Source organism: Miniopterus natalensis, chromosome 15, assembly GCF_054644295.1.
Source record: "Miniopterus natalensis isolate mMinNat1 chromosome 15, mMinNat1.hap1, whole genome shotgun sequence".
Classification (NCBI taxonomy): domain Eukaryota; kingdom Metazoa; phylum Chordata; class Mammalia; order Chiroptera; family Miniopteridae; genus Miniopterus; species Miniopterus natalensis.
In genome coordinates, this window is record NC_142095.1 from 13,735,691 (window position 1) to 13,756,779 (window position 21,089).

General features: G+C 35.5%; 1 protein-coding gene across 1 annotated transcript in view; it reads right to left on the minus strand.

Moving 5' to 3' along the window:
• The window catches only part of CMC1 (C-X9-C motif containing 1), a 46,056-nt gene that overhangs the window by 7,866 nt on the left and 17,101 nt on the right, over positions 1–21,089 (minus strand). Inside the window, exon 3 of the mRNA XM_087824909.1 lies at positions 769–859. Coding sequence (XP_087681035.1) covers positions 769–859 — 91 coding nt within the window. The remainder of the gene's footprint in view (positions 1–768; positions 860–21,089) is intronic.

Here is a 21,089-nt window from a genome sequence, read left to right on the forward strand (position 1 = left end):
CTCAGACTTAGGAATGAGGAGAGAATGAGGGAACCAAATGTAAGTCACAGGTTGGGGGGAAAGGCAAAGAAGTAGATACGGACATTAGGGAACAGGAAAGAGCAGCATGAGGGAAGCCAAACAGAAGGGAATTTTATGAGATTTCCAGAGAGGTCAAGTGAAAACAAGGACTGAAAAGAGATTCAATGTGGCTCCCATGAATCCACTAGAGGCCGAAGGAAGAGCAGTTTCAGTGGGGTGAGGACAGAAGTCAGAGTGCAGTTTACTGAATGAATGGGATCGAGACAGGCAGAAACAAGAGTGCAAACAATGCTTCAAGGAGTCACTGTGAAGAGATGGCAAAGCATAGTGGCTACATTCATTTTATGGAATGTCAATAGTAAATAAAGTAGAGCCCTTTCTTATTCAGAGATGAAAAAATGCTCTTTCTTACCTATAAACCCATCTATAATATATTCTATAGATCAACCTGTTCTTGAAAAGAAACTGGTTAAATCACATGAAAAATCATGTTTTTGTTTAAAAACCTCATATATTTAATCAGATACAATGCTGACCCACATAATTTAAAGAGACACTTATAAACATGCTGCTTTTTAAAGAATAATCTTTAACAAACTGAAATTTTGGACTCGGCTAAAAATATGATGGATTTGGTGGGGGGGAAGTATAGAATATATTGCACTGAGTAAAGTAACATACTCTTACCTACTACATACACTCCATACACATACATACAGAAGCACAAACACTGAGGTTACCACTTACTAAGCAGTCAGACATTCTTTTAATGCAGAATTTTCTTTCCGGCACTTTACTACCATAAGGATTCCAGACTCCTTGCAACAGTTGGTAAAATCTGAAATTAAAAATTTGGAAAGAAAAAAAATGGCTTGCAATTGCATCAACACAATTTCTGACAGCTCTAAAACATAACTTAGCATCTATTACCTACACTGCTTGGTACACAGCACATGCTCCACCAAAGGCACGTACAGGAATGAAAGGTAGCATGAGGCAGGTGACATTTACTCTACGGAAATAAAGACTGAGACTTGAAAGGAGGGAGAGAGGACCTCTGAGGTAGAGTGAGGAGACTGCATGGAGGCAGATGGGATGTAGACAATAAGTAGGATTTCTAACAGAGAGAAAGAATATTCTAGAAGGAATGAGTATAAAAGAGCTGTTTCCAGGCATGGGCATCTGGTGTCTGGTCTCTGGATGTCTTCCGATGGCATCAAGGCTCCCCTGTTCTTTAAGACAAACTCGCCTTGGTGTCTTAACTTCTGATAGCAGGGCTCCCAACCCATTCTTGAGTCCACTCTTAGATGTCCCTGAGAATTCAAACGGCTGTCAAATTCATTCTGGTAGTTTGCCGTTTAAACCATACTGGCCCTTTGCTATCCTGCTTTCTCAGGCCCAACCACGAAGGCCTGGTGCCATAATGCTCATCTGTCTTACGTGTGTTCAGGGTCAGACTTGGTTCTCCCTTCTCCCCCTTTCCACGGGACAGTGTGGCCTTTGCTCCCTGCCTTCTACAGCTACTCTCCTGAACTATTCTGGTCCTTCCTCCTCACCACTGGCCACTCTGTTTCCAGGCTCTGCCACCTCCAATCTGTAATAAATAGCCTACCACTTCCATGGTCAGACCTTAAATTATATCATCCTGCCCGGCCGGGCGTGGCTCAGTGGTTGAGCATCGACCTAGGATCCAGGCGCTAGGGGTTCAATTCCCGGTCAGGGCACATGCCCGGGTTTCGGGCTTGATCCCCAGTCGAGGGCATGCAGGAGGCAGCCAATCAATGACTCTCTCATCGATGTTTCTGTCTCTCTCTCTCTCCCTCTCCTTTCCTCTCTCTGAAATCAATAAAGAGATATATTTTTAAAAAAATAAATTATAAATTATATCATCCTCAAAAAAAAGCAGTAGGCAAAAAAACACACAACTTTTTCTGAATATCTTGTGTAACTCTTTAATACAAAGTTATCAAGATTTCCTTTCTTGAGCTAAGTGTTACGTTTCCAGTTACTAAGGAATATAATTTATAATTATTTTAAAGCAAGCAGGTAATTTCAGGAGTCTCCATGAAGACATACTATGTCACAAAAATATTTTTAAACCACAAGCAAACTGGAAATGATTGAGATTTGTTAAATGTATAATAACTCATTAGAGGGACTTTGCTGGGACGAGAGCCTTTCAGCATAGATATCAGTATCTACCTGCAGCATCATAGACCACTTTGAAGGATAAGTGACAGAATAGGAACAAAGACAACAGATGCAAGAAATAACTTTAATGCAAATAATGCAGTGCGTCTGATCATTAAATTATGGGTGACATATAATACTCCACCTTCAAACATACACAGGATTAGCTTCCTTTAGCTTCTTGTTCACTAGTCTCAGCAGTCCCACCAATTGCTCTCTGATTCCTGAACCTACTCAAGTGTCCATTTTGTTCCAACTACCAATGTTCTCATTCCTCTCTGTGCAGATGAGCTGGACACACAGGCCAAATCAGACCAAGGGGAATATCTTTTGTGCCCTTTGACTAAGGACTTCCTACAACTCAAAAGGCAAAGCAGACTTACAATCAGCTCATTATCAGTAGAGATCATGGCTGTCAAAAACTTTCACTCTGGAATGTCATTAGCATTCCTACAGGTTAATTTTTCTATTTGTAGCATATTAAAATCTACCTTTCTAGAAACAAGAATTATGATCCCAAATAAAAATTAAGATATGAGCAATACTCACAGGGAACATGTACATTGAGTTAACCCAGAAGTGACTAAATCTGGTGAAGGGCTTCTCGGAGGGAACTGCTATGACACAGTGGTGAGGAACCATGTGGGTTGATCCCCTGCACCACCTTCCCCTTCCTGGAACCTCACAGACCTACTCCAGACCAGTTCCTCAGTTAATGTCTAGAAGAAAGAATTTGCCTAATGAAATATTCTAGTTGACCAAACCCCAGTCCTTTTCTGGACACACAAACACAATGGCTATTATCAAAAGTGCACTTTCTGAATTTAACAAATCCTTTATTTTTACACTGAGAAATGCACACTAGAATGTTTAGGCACTGCACTGTTTTAAGATTTCCTTCTCTAATATAAACAGAAATGCCCTTAGTAGGGAACTGATGTGAGACAGCATTTATGTGTTCTGATCACAATAAAGGCACAGTCTATTTTCACACTTGTCCAAATCTCTTCAGGAATAACTGTGACTGGCCTAAAGCCTCAAGCTGTTTGTAGGGTTTTTGTCATTTGTTTAGGAACACAATTTTAATGAGGATCTCTCTTTCATACCACATTAGCATACATTCATATAATAATGATGTTACTAATACTGCCAACTGATTTCTACAATGGCAAATGAAACAAATCCAATTTAAATTGCTTCTTTCAATATTATGTTAAATGTTAAAGAGTTTTGAAGATCTCTATATAATTTAATTACGATTAAACACTATAAAAATAAAATTTCATTTACTTAAGTATATCTTAAGATAGTGTAAATAAATATCAATAGTGAGAGTAGAGAGATTATTAAAATTTATTCCAAACTTTAAAGAAAAGTAGTTAAAGGCAGAATTCAAGACTTTTTAATCAAAGAACTTATATGCATATATACATAACCCATGGAAACAGACTACAGTATGCGGAAGGCCTGGGAGGTAGGGCAGATGGTGGGGTGGAGAGGAAGAATAGGAGGGAAAAGGTGGACATCTGTAATACTTTCAACAATAAAGATAGACAGATAGACAGACAGATAGACAGACAGACAGACAGACAGATAGATAGATGATAGATAAATAGAAACAAAACAAAGAATTCAAGACTTTTTTTCTTTAAAATATCAAAGAACATGGGAGAATATCTTTCTTTTGTAAACACTCATTTCTCTGAAAAATAACCCACTTAACACCATATACGAAACTATTAGTAAAAATATCCTTTAGGTAAAATAAAATTTGGGTCAAGTACATCTATAAAAAACGGAAAGAGGTTAAGTCTTGTCCTAACATTAGTCTTCTAAGATAATGGACAAAATAATCATGCTGTAATTAAGTACAAGTAGCCTATATAATTTCTAGTTTGTATAGAAAAAAACCTTTGGGGGAACCTCTGTATAAAGGCAGTAAGAGAAGTAAATAGTTTAGAATTGTTTTTAGCTCATTTAACTTATGGAACTTTTATTATATTTTCATATTTCAATAAACCCCAAGAATAAAGTTTCTTAATTAAGCTAAGGATAAGTATTTATAGAGCAACTATGCATACAAACAGAGATACTGGGCACTTGATCTTTTACACTTTTTACTCAAGTTTAAGAAACATTATTTTGCAAATGCAGTCATCCAGTTACAACCAAAGCATTCCATGAGATATGACACTTTAAAAACATGCCAAATTAAAAGAAATAATCCCCAATGTTTCATATCTTTGACTAGAAACCACTCCATTTATAACTCCACAGACTTATAATTTCTTAAAAATCCTAAACTTATAAATTTTTACAGAACTCCTTTAGATATAGCACCTATTTCTAACTTTCTAGTAATTTTATTTCCTTAATCAGTAGAGTATTTATAAAGTACCTATTTTTTCCAACTGTATTACAAAAAGCAAAGATATAGTTGGATAGCAATATAATTTAGAATTTTAACATATAAGGTATGTGCAAAATTTCTGTGACTACACCATCATCTTAATGATTTCATCTTTAAATCTAGAACTTCAATTTAATCTAAATGAAAAACATTTTAGGGGGTCTTGCATATTAATGACATGTAGTAGGGCAAATTTTAAAATCACTCTAAGTTCATAATATAACATCAGCTCTACAACTGGAAATCTTAAGCATAAAACCATTTGCTTTTACAGAACTGGATAAGAGTACAAACAGAGATATACTTTAAACAATGTATAAAACACCTTTTGACCAGTTATTAAATCCTAAGAGGTTTTAAAAACGTAGAACTGAAAATGAGACAATTTGGGGAGGACTTAGGTAGGTGCTGACTTTTAGTAAGATTTTCCTTCAGACAAAAGTATCTGCAGTTTCAAATCTGTACTATAAATTTAAGTCTAAAACTATTTTTTCTCAGGAAAAGCTCTCTTTTAAGTGAAGGCTTTCATCACGAACGGTCTAATGTCAGGTCCCTGCAGACAGTGCCTAAGTGCTATGCTGCTCTCAGTAATCGCAGTCCCTTCTGGAAGCTGTGAAGTAAAAAGTGCCTGAAGACAACAGGAGGTCACCCTCAGTGCTGAGCTCACCAGCTCCCAATGCAGTGACGAAGGCAGAGACAATGAGGACAGCAGCTTGTCTTCCTCCTTCCAACGACTGCTCAGCCCAAGCAAACCAAGGCCACAAGGCCACAGAGCACATTACTCTGTATGAGTGATGGCATGAACAGTATTTCACGAAGTTCCCGTGAAAGATTCTGACTCTGTACATTCATTTATACAATTTAGCAACGAAACTGTAGATCTCCTTGCAAGTTTTGAGTCAATGATCGCAGTGGTTTGATTTCTGGGAAGAATTCAATCCAATTCAACTCCAGACAAATCCAAGTATTATTATTAATTCCAGACTGGATGCGAAGCTAATTAGGACAAGTCCAGTTAAGTTGAAAAAAGTGTATCAGTGAGTATTTGCCAGCACACATTCTAACAACTACAAAGTTCCACAGACAATTTTCAAGGGATCTATAAAATTAATCATTCAAATGGAAAAACGTAACATGCAGAAACAACAGCATCTTTTACAAGACAAGTGAACTGAACTAGTGGCTTCTTCACTATATTCATGCCTAGAAAAATGTTTGTTTCCAAAGGTTGAACTAAAATACTGCAGATGGGAAATCGCCAAATCATGCTGCCATGTTTAAGAAGAGATCCAACTGTAAATGTTTCTCTTTTTTTCTTAAACTTCCAAAGTACAATGATAAAGAAAATAATCCTGCTTTTACAATAGCAACAACGATAATTATAACTAACACTTGTATTTACAATGCACTAGGCACTCTCCAATGAGCTAATTCAGGCTTCAGAAGCATTAACTGATTCAATAAATCAAAATTTTAATTTTTCATATATTTTCACTATTTATCCAGAGGCTTATGAAATAGCTATCATTCATTCAACAAACATTTTCAAAGTACTTATACTATGTCCCCAGCATTGTGCTAGGTTCTGGGGTTTCCAAGCTGAACAAGGCAGAGAGGGCTCCTGCCCTGAGGGAGCTAACAATCGTCCCTGAAGAAGACAGGCAATTAAAAAGTACTAACCATTGAGTTTGGCATCTGCTCTGATAGGGAAAAGGCAGGGAGGGTACATGGAAACAAGGAACTAGAGCTCCAAACCTATTCAAGAGTACTTCCCAAGAGAAGAACTTTTAAGCTACTATCTATACTAAGCTAGCTAAAGAGGAGAAGGCAGAATGTTCTGGACAACGAGAAGAGTGCAGAAGGTCTGGAGATGAACAGGCAGGGCACATTACAGAGAATAATTCAGAAAGGCTGGACATTTCAGGTTGCTTGGCTGTGCATGCATGTGTGCACGCGCGTTTGGTGAACAAGAGGTGGAGGAAAGGCATGCGCCAGTCATGACTGGGAAGCAATGTCAAAATGATTAGGCTCTAAGGGCAATGGAAATCATCAGGAGGGCTGAAACGGGGGAAAGGCACAATCAAATTTCCTTCAGAAAGCTAGAAGAGCAGGAACAGGGACCCAGAAGTGGAAATAATAGGAAAACTGTTCGTAAGTTAGTACAATAATCCAAGCAAGAGATGGCATGGGGCTAAAAAGGCAGAGGAAGTGGGAATGGAGAGAACTAGATGAAAGGACCTGGGATATAATTAACTGGACAGGGCTTGGGCTATAATTAGTTGTAAGGGCAACAGATAAAGGAGTCAAGGATAACTCATGAATTTCTTGTTGGGTGCATAATGGCTGAGTTTGACGGCTTAAAAACCACCAGAAAAGGAACAGCACATGATGTCATCTTGTTTTGGCGGCAGCCAGTGAAGGGAGAGGATGGGGTAAAGATGTCCAGGGGCCTGTGACACTTGTAAGTAGGGCTGTCCAGCCATATGGGTCTGATGCAAGTCTGAGGATGCTACTCTGACAGTAGTAACTTATAAAAAGAATGAAAACAAGAAGCCCTGGGCAACCTCTGAGGAATACCAGCATGTAAGCATCCAGCAAAGAGGGGGGAGGCTGGGAAGAGGGAGGACCACATGGGCATCAAAGAAGTACCTTAAGAAAACCAACTGAATTACCCTCACTATATAATCAGGCACCATTGGACCCAATTTTATTTTTTGTTTCTTTTATAATTCTATTACAAGAATGTTATTTCATGACTTTTATTTATCTTTCTTAAAGGTCTTCAAAAAAAGAAAGAAAATTGACATATTTTGTAATAAAACTCATTTTATCTTGCAATTATTATATAGGCTCATTGGATCTTTGTGTAAAACTAAGCTACAATATAGACTCTTAATGATCTTATTTTTCCTACATCTTGAAACATTTTACTATAACATCTTAGGAACTGTTTCATGATGACTCATCAATTATTCCCAACTGTAGGAAAAATGACTAAAATAAGAAAACAAAATGAGGGAAACACCTAGTAAAGTGATGCAAGAGTGAAATAAATCATTATTACATCAGTTTCCTTATGTGTTACCTAATGTATTACATTATTGTTCATGAGTATATGAAAGTACTCTTTTTGTTTGTTTTCTTGAATACGGTTGAGATTTAAGATTTTTTTTTTCACTTTCTAACTACTACTTAGACTAATAGCCCCCAAAGATGTTCAAGTCCTAATCCCTGGGACCTAGGACTATGTTAGGTTAGGTGGCAAATGGGAATTAAGGTTGCTAATCAGCTTGACTTTAAAATAGGGAGATTATCCTGGATTATCTGGGTGAGCCCAAAGGAATCACAAGGGAGCTTCAAAGTGGAAAAGGGAGGTAGAAGAAAAAAGAGAAAGAAATGTGATGTTAGAAGCAAAGTCAGAAGGGTATTATCTTGCTGGCTTTAAAGACGGAAAAAAAAGGAACATGAGCCAAACACTGGGGGAGCCTTGTTATAAACTGAATGTCTGTGTCCCCCCAAAACCCTACTGCCTCCTACTTCCCCACCGTGGGATGGTATTAGGAGGCAGGGCCTTTGGGAGGTAATGAGGATTAGATATAGTCCCAAGGGTGGAGCACTCATGAATGGGATTAGTGTCCTTATAAGCCTCATGAAGACAGCTTCCTTCCTACCTCTGCTTTGCATCAGGTAAGAATACAAGTCGTCAGCCGTCTGCAACCCGAAAGAGGTCTCTCACCAGAACCCAACCATTCTGGCACCCAAAACTAGAACTTCCAGCCTCCTGAACTGTGTTGTTTATTAACCATCTGTTTATGGTATTTTGTTTTAGCTGCTTTGTGAAGGCAAGCCTCTAGAAGCTAAAAAAGGTAAAGAAACAGACTTTCCCGCAGAGCCTCCAGAAAGGAATACAGTTCTGCCGACATCTTGGTTTTAACCTACTAAGATCTATATCACATTTCTGAACTACAGAACTGTAATATAATAAATTTGTCTTGTTTTAAGCTACAAAACTTTTACAATTTGTCACAGCAATAGTAAACTCATACACTGCTTATCGTGGAAAAGGAAAATTGACAAAAAGATGTTTCACAGTTGTTAGATGAATCAGAAGATGAACGCAAAGAAACTAATAGCATTACTCTAAACTAATGATGACGGTGAAAACTGATTGTATAAGCATAATCACAGACTATGAATCGTCAGATGACAATATCCTAGATGATCTTGCTCAAAATGAGAAACTGATGAATAATACAGTCTGAAGGACAAAAACGAAATACAATATTCTCACCCTATCCCTAATCCAACAGAAGGGCCTTTTCATGTAGTATTGTGTAACAAAATCCTATACTCTCCTATTGTGCTAAAGAATATATGGAAGCCCAGCTAGTATGGCTCGGGGTAGAGTGACAACCCATGAACCTAGAGGTCACCAGTTCAATTCCCAGTTGTGGGCTCCATCCCCAGTAGTGGGCATGCAGGAGGCAGCCCATTAGTGTTTCTCTCTTACATCATTGACTCTCTCTCTCTCTCTTTCCTCTTTCTCTCCCTCCTCTCTCCTTCCTCTCTCTCAAAAAATCAATAAGTATATCCTCGGGTGAAGACTTAGAAATAAAGAGATGTTTTAAAATTATGGAGCAAAAAAAGATGGCCATCCTCTTCAACAAAACTAGTAGCCATCAATGTTTTAAAAAATACTGCAATTTAAGGATACAAGGAAAACAGGGGGGTCCTGGGAACAAGAATTGAAGAAGCACATCTGTAATGTGTCTTGGTAGTCTGTACATGTGTCAACCTTTAAAAATGTATTTTTTTTTTAAAGTAGTAGCTTTGGTGGAGGGAGGGGAGAGTGGAGTCCAGATAAGAGGAGCTTTGGCTTTGATGAGCAGAGTGAAAAAGTCATCTTCTATTTTTTTCCTAAACAAGCCCTTTCCCTCTAAATTGCTGCTTAGCAACAACAGGGGTGTGGGGTAGGGAGATGGAGGAAATCCCTCTACATCTCACTAAGAACACCACACTCACTGCACTCTAGGAATATTTCTGCATGTATGGCTTAATTTCATTAAATGCTAATTGCTCCCAAATGCAAATCTGGACATTCCTTTTCACAAAATATACAACTACAGAGATCCTACTCTTCCCATTATACCCAAGCCAAGTGAGAAGCACTCTTCCAAAATGAAATTACACCATCAAAAGTCACACCATTGGCTTTCTTTTCATTTAACATGGTCACACCAACTGCCCAAACGGAAGAAACATAAAAGGCATGCTATGCTCAATTTAATTAGACATTTAATAAGTGTAGCATCCCTAGTTAACAAGGCAAATCGATTGTTTCAGTTCTGGCTGCAGTTTATTTAAAGACTTTACAATTTTACTACTTAAGAGCGAGTCCTATGGAGGTGTTATCTCACCATTTATATTTTCACAACACTTATGATATTGCTATCACACTCTTAAAAATAAATGAAAAGCCCATGCCACATTCCAGACCAATATAACTCTACAGACTCTCTTTTTATTTCTGGAAATAAACATTAAAATAATTCTCTATTGCTCACTTTATTCTTACAATGTTTAACATTTTATAAAAGAAAAACTAAGATTTTTTTTAAAGTCCCAGGTACACTTGAAAAGCAGAGGTTTTAATCACTTGGTTTAAAAATTTGGTACTGGAAAATATAAATTCTGACAACAATAGCATTTTATGACAAAATTATTATGCTTTTAATTTTCTATTAAATTGTGATTTATTAGCTTGCTACTTCAAAGATTAGTTTGTGTCTAGAATGAATTTAGTGGTGCACATAATGAGACAAAGAAGGCAGAAGGATGAACATGAAAAGATTATTTTACATTGGCATACATGAGCTATTTGATAATTCCAACATAGTACAAAAGAAAGCTTCTCTCTAGATTGATCATGGTTCAGTTAACATCACTGAATATCTAATACCTCCAACTCAATTAATTCTCACTTGATTAAGATCAGACTGATATTCAAACTAAATCATCTCTCCAGTCAAGGAGAAATCAATATTTCTGATTTTACTTTTAAATTACAATAGAAAATAAAATGCACACATCTTCAATATGCCAAGAGTAGCTTTTCCATTCTAGTCTACCATGGCATGGATAACACAGTTGATTAAAGAATTATTCTAATTTGAACACCAATATGTAGCAGAATCTGATTAATTTGAACACAGAAATGGAATAAAGTAATTAAATATATCTTATATAGGGCAAACAGAAAATTGACATAAAATAAACTTGACTTCTTTAAAACCACCTCACTATTTATCAGCTCAACTAGTTAGGAATATGGTCTTATTAAAGACTGATCACTCTCACAGAAGAGTATTGTTTCAGGCAGATATTTATAAGATGGGCAAAGAAACAGTTCATTTTAAATCATACTCTTTCCACCACTGCCAACTCCAAAAAGCAGGTACCTGCCTAAAATGACCAAATTATTTTGTTATTTTAGGATTCACCACAGTTTACCCTGCTCAGCAAGAATGGGCCAGTATGTCCTGCTTTTTCTGGAAATAATTTGGATGTTGCTCGCTCACGCGCACGCTCTCTCTCTCTCTCTCCCTCCCTCCTTCCCTCACTAAAAATCAATAAAAACATATCTTCCAATGAGGATACAAAAACAAAACAGCAATTATGGGAAAATGACAACAAATATCACACGGCCATGGCAGTAAAAACTGATTCCTAAGGAGGGCACATGCAAGACTAAAATGAGAGATTGAAGGAGGAGGGCTCACCACAGGCCACTAGAAAGGAAGCACAACATTTAAAGGACTCTTCCTACATTTGCAAAGATGGCTGGAAGAAGTCCAAGAAGTATAAAACAACAATTATTACCTTTTCCCCCTACTAAACAGTCTATTAATCAACCTGTGAGTGCAAATGATGAAGTGAATACTTATTTTAAATATTTCTAATAATTTCTCATGGTCAGAATGCAATATAATAGCTGTTAATCATATATGTTCATAAAGCATTAAGGCAAAGTCTAACAGGTCAGTAATATGGAGCTTGGTCTTAAGAAGCTACTTATAAGACACTGCTAAATAAGAATTTCACTTTTATTCTATATTTCATTGCTAGCTTTCATTAAAATAACAAAAATTAATTAAAATATAAAATACTTAAAACATAGAAATTAAAGAAGAGTTATAAATTTTTCTGTCATAAGAGCTGAAGAAAGTAGAAAAAGTGGCTGTCACCACCGTCTTATTTGTTAAATTCCACAAAGAATATTTTTAACTTTAAAACAGAATGTCAACAGGGTTGATTGAAATAAAGAGAAATAAATTAATGCTAAATAATTACTAAGGAAGTTTTGTTTATGGAAATGAATAATTCAGTGTTTTACAAAGTAAATTCAAACAGCAGCTGCTTTGCTGACTTTAAGCTAAAAAGAGAGCTTTCTCGAAATTTACGAACTTTTAAACTAGAGAATCATCATATTTTTTGTCAAACAGAGTTTATTTCCTAGGTCTCCTATTATTAGTACAAAATATTATATGGTTACAACACAATCAAGCACCCACTGAAGGAGTTTCATCATTACATTTTTCATGGGAAGTATCTGTTACTTTCTAGTTAATTGAATATATGCATAATTCCTGGCCTGTTAAGTCATAACAGCTGGGGGGAGAGATGAATTAAGATTTCTAACAATCTGCTCCCAACCTACTTGATCCTGGATATTATTCAGATCTCAAAATAAATCTCATGGCTGACTTTTACCTCCACTGCAGCTCCATTTCTGTCTGCTAATTAATTGCTCCTATATATCAGGAAGGAGCTCTTCCTCCATCCATAAGAAAAGAGCCCAAACTTAAAAAAAAACAAAAAACCACGAGGGAAATTGCACATATTACAAATTACATTCATTTTCACTGAACAACTGATCCGTAGCTTTTGAAATATTCAGTTTCTCATAACAGCAAGCTGATACAGAAACTTAAAAAACAAACATTTTAAGTACTCTCAAATTAAATCTGAAGTTAAAATAAAACACTTCCAAACAGCCACATAAGGTTCTATTCACATTAGAAATTTTGTGGCTGACCTATTGCCTAATGCAAACTGCAGTCTGCAACTCTTTCGTGAATCATGAAAATTTAGACTGAAAACACTTGTTTTTAAAAATAAAGAACAGGAAATATCAAAGTACACTGCATTTCATCTATAAAATGCAAATACACAAAAACACATATGTATGTGTACACTGGGTTGTACTTCAAAACATTTTTTACCTTAGGCCAGTCAAAAAACGTTTTGGCCTAGTGCAGGCTGATTCATCCCCTCAACAACAGTAGAAAAACAGCCCAAACAACGTATTTGTAATTCATTCTTTTGTGAAATATTTACTGAGCATTTCCATTCCTGTTCTAGGTACTTGGGATAAATGAGTAAAAAAAAACAGGGTCTCTGCCCTTCTGAAGATTAATCAAAAGGAAGAGACAGACAAGAAACGATATTGTATAGTATATTAAACATGGTAAGAGTTATGGGAAACAGGAGATAAAGATTAAGGGTTTATGGGAGAGTGGAGATACTGGGTTACATTTTACGTAGGGTTGTCAATGGAGGTCCCACTGAGAAGAATTTTGGGGGAAAACAATTCAGGCAACATATTCTGGGTAAAAACTGCAGGATATTGCAGGTTCATAAACCTTTCCTTAATAAGATAAACAAAAGTTTAACAAGAAAAAAAAAATTGACTACCTGCCACATTGAGTCTCATACCATAAGCTTCAAAAAGTAATATTCAGGAAGGAAAAAACGATCCTGGCAAGGTTCAGCATGGCAAGTGTCCTAGTCCCAATTCCTTACCCTAGAACACAATGGGGAAAGAAAATGATTTTTTAAATCCTGAGAATTCCCACTGATAGCACTCTTCATTCTTGATAGAAGCAGATTGAGGGCATAAACAGGAATCCTAGAGAAAAATAAAAAAACAAAGCCAAACCTCTTTGAATTAAAGCCTCTACCCAACTTCAAAGGATATCTCAGCAGAGGCAGAAGAGCCACTAGGTTTATGCCCGTTTTTATGGCTCCAAGCTTAGAAGATAAGCCAAAGGTAACCCCACAGGAAAAGAGGAAACACTCTGATGGCTAGTTAACAAAAACAGTGAATTGGCCTATATTCTCTTTCTCTCCCAACCTCCAGGCTTTGGGAAAGTACACAGAACATACCTCAGCCCTCACACTACAGCCCACCAGGGAGGACAATCATATCAGAAAAGGGAGGCAGGAGTGTTAAAGGTAATTCACCCACTATTTTTCTGAGAAATAGCAGGACAACTCTAAAAACACACCCTAAAGAAAAGAAAATTCATCTCAAATGTCACATTATATAAGAACTTACTAAAAACATAAATTCAAGAAAGCTGGACTTCAAGAAATAGTTGATAAAATCAAGATGAAAGAGTAGATAAAATATAAAATGAAGACCAAACAAATCCATAACAGTGCTAAGTAAATACCTTAGAAATATATAAAAAATAAAATACAAATGGAAGATTTTATAAGAATGACTTAAGAGAATCATAGCAAATATAGAGGAAATTTTTTTAAAGGTTAATGCAAACCAAGAAGTGATAGGCAACTATTGGGGCAGGTAGCTTCTAGGATGGCCTGGAATGATCCCAGCCTCCATATCCAATTCCCCTACAGATTTCCTTCTAATTCAAGAATATGGCAATGTTGATGGGATATCACTGCCATGACTGGGTTACAAAAGATTTCTACTGCCTTCCGAGCTTTCATACTTTGATGAAGAAAACTGCCACATGTGGGAGAGGCTTATGTGGCAAGGAATGGAAGGTGGCCACCAGCCAACAGTCAGCAAGAAACTGAGACTGTCAGTACAGCATCCCACAGAGGAACTAAATGCTGCCAATAAGCACCAAGTGAGCTTGGGGGAGATCCTTCCCCAGTCGAAGGTTCAGATGAGACTGCAGATCCTGAGTCAACATCTTAATTGCAGCCTTGTGAGAGTCTGAAGCAGAGGACCAAGCTACATCATGTTGGATTCCTGACCCAAAGAAATAGTGAGATAATAAATGTGTGCAGCTTTCAGCCACTAAGTTACGTGGCAAATAATATCAAGTGTTAATCCCATTTCAAAGCCCCAAGGATGACTGCTATCTCTAATGCAGAGAATTCAAAAAAGGTAAAGAAAAAAATATTTTAAGTAACAATTTAAGAAGTTTTCTGACATAAAGAACTGAATCTGCAAAGCAAAAGGACACAATATGTTCCAGAAAGAATTGATGCAGAACAAGTACCACCCAAAATATATCCTAGTTAAGTTGCCAAACTCAAAGATAAAAAAAGACTTTTCCTAGTACCCAAGCAGAAAAATCAAAACATGTATCGCAGAGTGGCTGCAAATTGGGGCAGAGATAAAAATCAGGCTGGTGTCGGACTTCCCAGAGCAACATTCAGTGTCATAAAATACTAACCCAATGTGTACAAAGATCTGAAGAAAAGAAACTATGACCTGAAAATTTTATACCCAACATATATGTCACACATGTATAAGGCAACAAGCAGTCATTTCCAAACATGATAGGTATCTAGGATTCTAGAACCCAAACTCTCTTCTTAAATAAATTATTTGACAATAAATCTAGTCAGTCAAGCAATGGATCAAAACAAAGAAATAAGGAGAGGAGATGCAGTAAGCAATAAATTTATGGTTATAGAAAGAGTATTATAAAATTTGACAATGTGAAAGTACAACTTACAAATAGGATGCAGAGAAAGAATAATAATACTTTCAAAGCAGGGAATCAATCAATACTGTCTAAAATAAGAATCTGAAGTATATGTTCCTTATATAAATTGTTTCTTTTTATTAAAAGAATGATGTTTTCTAAAAACCTAACAATAAAATTCAGGGGGAAGTAAATAAAGAAAGCCTAAATTACAGTAGAGGTCTCACATATTATTGGAAAGATTACTGAACTGGGTCTAGTTAACCACAAAGGCTCCATTTAACGCTAAGTTTCTAAGATCAAATAATTTTCCCTACATAAAAATCTTCCTTACAAGGAAATCTCTGCTTTCTATTAGATCACGTATAGACTTCTTTGCTTGGCTTTCAAAGAAAACCAAAACATGACCCTAAACAGCAATTAGGCTAATCTGCTCACTGTCTGTCCCACAAATATCTTACACTATATTCAGCTTTCATGTGCAAACAAACTCCTAACTTGGGTATCTTCTAAATAAAAAGGTAATTTAGATGCTATAAATTTAAAGGCCATTTTCCCCAAAAACTTATTAATAAGATAAACAAATTGAGGTTTTTTTTAAAAAAAGCTATCTAAATCTAAGCTAGCTAAAACGTCTATTTGCTGCATTAAATTCTTCCTAAAATCTTAGAATTTAACTAAAATATTATTTTAGATTCATAGAGCAATCACAGACATGTCTATATAAAAACTAAACTCTAAATTAATATTGCTTTGTAAATTATATTAGCCTTAACTAAAAAAAACCCCTAAAATAATACAAAAATTAAAAATATCAGGTTATACATATTGTTATAAAAAAATTTAAAATTACAAAGAAAATGAAAGCTACAAATCAATCTTATTTGAAATATGTTCTTAAACCTTTGATATTTCATATTTTTAAAAGATAATTTTATATATACAGAATGCTACATTTACTGTGTTTTAAGGCTAATTTTTTTTTATTTCCAAAAATAATGTTAGAATTATCCACAAAAGAATTGTGAGCACATTCAAAAACTAGAAACTATAAAAATAAGCTTATTTTTAAAAACTATTGTGTCAATAAGAAACAATTTATGAAACTTCATAGATGTATCATAGAAACATACTCATCGAAATTCTCTTTAACAACACAAAACTACATTTGCAAGTAAGGAGCTACCGTTTTATTATTTGTATTTCCTCTCAACCATGATTCAAATGTTTCTACTCTTTGTTTGAATATTCTAACATACTCAGAATGCCAGGTGCAGGTCTGGATTTCCCCCTTCATAGTGATTACAAAGTTTAAATTATTTTTAATTGGCTCCTTGAGTAAGACCTAAAACTTTGTTAATAAACATTTAACACCCAATGTTACATTTACAGTAATGAGAAAGAACAGGATTTCCATATATTTCTACCACAAGATGGAGATAAAGTAGATGTATTTACATATTTCCAAAATATATAATGTTTATTAAAACATTTGATAGCACTCAGTTCATAATCAGAAATATATGCTGATTTTAAAGATAAATAGGTAAAACTATTCATATGTGATCAGCTTCAATTATAGTTGTTTCCAAAAATATTCTTTTGATAAAATAGAATATAAAAACATGTTTTCACGTTTCAGTTCACTTTAGAGGGAACTACCAGTATTAAAGTCTTTTTTTAAATACACTTAAAAAGATGACTCATGTCTCCATACCAGTGCTGTCCAATAGTACTTCCTGCAGTGATGGATATGGTCAACATCTGCATTATCCAATATTGCAGCCACAGATCACATGTGGCTATCTAGCATTTGGAATGTGGCTAGTGCTACTAAGAAATATTAAATGTCTAATATGACTAGTGACTACTATACAGGACAGCACAAATTTATATAATAGCCAATTTAATATTTTAACATATATAAAAATCCAATAGTTTTCTGATAGTAAAATAATTAATAGATAAAAAGCAGGGTCTGACAATTTTAATAGAGGTTTTCCCATAAGCATGAGAAAATAAATTGAAAAGCTCAATATGACCATAGAGGCAAAAAAACCCACTAAATATTAAAAGAAATAAAGCTTTATGGCATCCTTCAGAGAGAATAAAAGCATTATTAAAATATATATACAAATCTTTTAAAATATATCAATAAACACTTTCACATTTGATACTGAAATGTGCTCAAATATTCAAAATATTTAAATATCTGCACGCAAAATGAACTCCATATTTACCATTTATTCAATTACAAGTTTAATTAAAGTTTTCCATAATGGGGAAGAAAAAATGTATTCCCTCTTCCCAAACAGTAAGAGTCTAAAGCTGCAATTATAGAGGAGAGCACTTTGCACCAGACACAGATTCCAACAGGAATCACCTAGACCTCAAGCAATGCGAAGTTGAGTACCATTTAGGCTAGAGAGCCAACAGTCAATGTGTTTCAAACTAGGAGAGGTATTCTCACCAATCCAGACAAAGAAGCCAATCAAAGATGCAAAAACCAAAGGACAAAAATGTCATGATCACATCCTGAAAGCATAAAGATTCATGACTAAATCATTTCACGAAGTTCTGTACTGATTTTTGGCAGAAGAGGGGAGGGAGCTGACATAAAAGTGCTATGCAGAGATGACACTGAGGAGACAAAAGTGTTAGAAAACAATCTGTAGATCGGTCACCAAGTAATTCTTGAAAATATGTTGATGGTTTGATTATTCTGGCACAGGTGCTCTGACTTTTAAAAACAAGCCCTCCTCCCAAAAGGATGTTTAATTAACCTGTATGTTGGTTACAAAAGTAGGATGTTCTCATTTGCAATAAATAGTCTAAATCAGCTTGCTGTTGACAAGTCACAGGCTAACAGAGAATGAAAAATAGAGCTCTATTCAGCAGATCTACCCCTCCCAGAAAAGATCTCATTAAATCACTTCCACATGTGCTGTGTTAAATCTGAACCCCTAGAGGGCAACTGAGCTTCAATTTTTACTTCATAATATACTTGGGTTCCCAAACAGTTTATAGATACCATGACCTATTTCCTTATACCTTGGAACTTCTCCAAGAAAAAAACTTAGATATTCCACCCACTAATAAAAAACACCATTGTGGAATGTATTCTTTAGCAGTGATAATTCAAAGATCAAGAATATGGTAGATTCTTATAGGCATATTCCTGAATAATATATATAATAACCAAGTATCTGAATATTAACACTCTCAGTGGGAACCATGTAGCAGATAGGAAAGACATACTTAACAAGTCTATTTAATATAAAACGCTTTGCATAACTTTACATTTATTAAATGGCATGTTAAAATGTACAGGGGGAAAAAAGGTGAAGAATCCGATCTCAGTAACAATTAACCCTATATGAACTACCCAATATAACACACTATAGGAAAACTAATGTTCCTTCAAGGTTAAAAATATGAAGAGATTTCCTGACTGTCATCCAAGCTAACTCTAAATCATGAAGTACAAATGTTGATACTCAATTAGGCCCACTCAAAATACTGATGTAGCAAAAAAAGAGTTGTTATATCAATGTTAGCTAGGCCACTAATCTATACAACTCAACAATGGCATATTTAAATCAGTATTTTCTTAGTGAAACTGAAAAACTGGGCATATACAAGTCTAATATGTTTATACCACCACAGTAACATAACAGAATGAGCTGAGAATTTACCTGGATGATTTACAGGATTATAATAACAAGTTGATAATTTGATAAATCATGTGGGGTTTTTTAATCCAAATAAGATTTCTAAAGGATCAACTCGCATACTTGTATATACTGTCATATGTACTCGCTAACTGGAACAAAATTTTTACTCAACCTGTAAACAGTTTTTGCAGGTAAATGTGTCACCACACAAGGCCTTCCTTCCCAGCAGGGCATGTCACCAGTGGCTCTTTATCTACTATGCTCAGCACCAGAACCACTATCTTGGGGAGGGCAGAGAATACAGCACATGCTGGTTAAAGACATTTTCTCCACTTCATAATAATTTTTCTTCACTAAACTTGTAAACTAATTATTCACATTATATCCTGTGGACTTGGGGATCTAAAACAATGACAAACCAATCTCTGCTCATTAGGATTAGAATCTATATACGAAATTTGACAAACCAAAGCATGTAATGATGGAACACAGAAGAGAAAGGCCACTGAGGAGGGCGAGTTTGTGTGTCACGAGTTTACTAATTTTCAGAACAGGAAAAAGGGAAAGAAGTAGTCACATAATTTATAGGGGAAGAAAAGGGTTAAGGTTTAAGACTACAAGAGCATACTTGTGTTCATTATTGCCTAAGAGTTTGCTAAGAATCTTTGGCTCACTGGAAAAGAACTTGAAGACTGACATAGATAATTTGGGGCTCAATTTCAAATTTGGAAGTAAGGGAAAAAAAGTTTCAAGAAATAAAAAACAAATAAAAACTAAGAATAGCAACAACAAAATGATCAAAAACTTATAGTTTATATGAAAAAGAGTACTCTAGGTAGTGCCATATGTAACTTTAAAAAATACAAAATGATTAAGTATAAACTTCAAGTTGTAAAATAAGTAAGTCCTGGGATGTAACATACAGGATAGGGAATACAGTAGATAATATAATAACTTTGCACAGCGACATATGGTTACTAGACTTGTCATGATGATCACTTCGGAAAATGTATAAATGTCAAATCACTATGTTGTATACCTGAAACTAGTAAAGTACTGTCAACTATACCTCAATGAAAAATATATGCATATACAAAATGTGCTGTGGACAAATCGACATGGCCTGTTACTATGTGCTGCTTTAATGGACAATTTTATGCCTTTAATCCCTCGTTTCTCAAACCTTGGACGCATATTCAAATCACCTTGGGAGTTTATGGAAAAAACAAACAAAAAACCAATACCTTTCTTCATAGAGAAGAGCCTATGCATTGGTATTTTTAAAAAGATTCCCAGATAATTCTCATGTATAGCCAAGGATTGACGACCACTGATTTGCCTACGGGTGAGAGATGAACATCACATGCACTCCAATCATAATCGCAGAGTAGAGGTTCTACTATAAAAACATGACTTGAATCTCACAATCTGAATAGATATGACCAAGGATAATGTGGAAGGAAAAGGTAACACAGAAGAAATTACATGAAGCCTTTATCACTGAGCACTGAGTAAGCAGGTCCCCTCTGAAAATCACGGGGTACTAACAAATTAAAGAGTTCCTTAATAAATCAACTATATGTAAGTTGAACATACGGTCTCCTGAGGCCAAAATAAGAAAAAAACAAACAGTTCCAATTTTTCCCATTAGCATATCAAAAAGTATGATTAGTCAAACTTTCAATATGATCAGAAATTCAACTTTGCAAAAGCTTAAAGTTTATGGGCTAGGAATAAAATGAATCTATGGGAGAGTGCCAGGCAAAGAATACGACGAAGGCTACCTGAAATTTCAATTTGTACCCTGTACTGACATAATGTAGGATTCAGTGACTGTTAACTCCCATTAGAGTGAGTGCCAAATTTCCAAAGAGAGTCGAGACCCTTCTTCTAGGATGGTCTAGAGTTCAGTTTGTGTACCTGAGTGATGAGAAGAGTACTCAAGGGCTGTAACTGCATTAATCTATACTGAGTTGGAACAGAATTGCTCCTACTAATCCAATAAAGGTATCCTCTACCACAATAAAGAGCTGCTATCTGTCT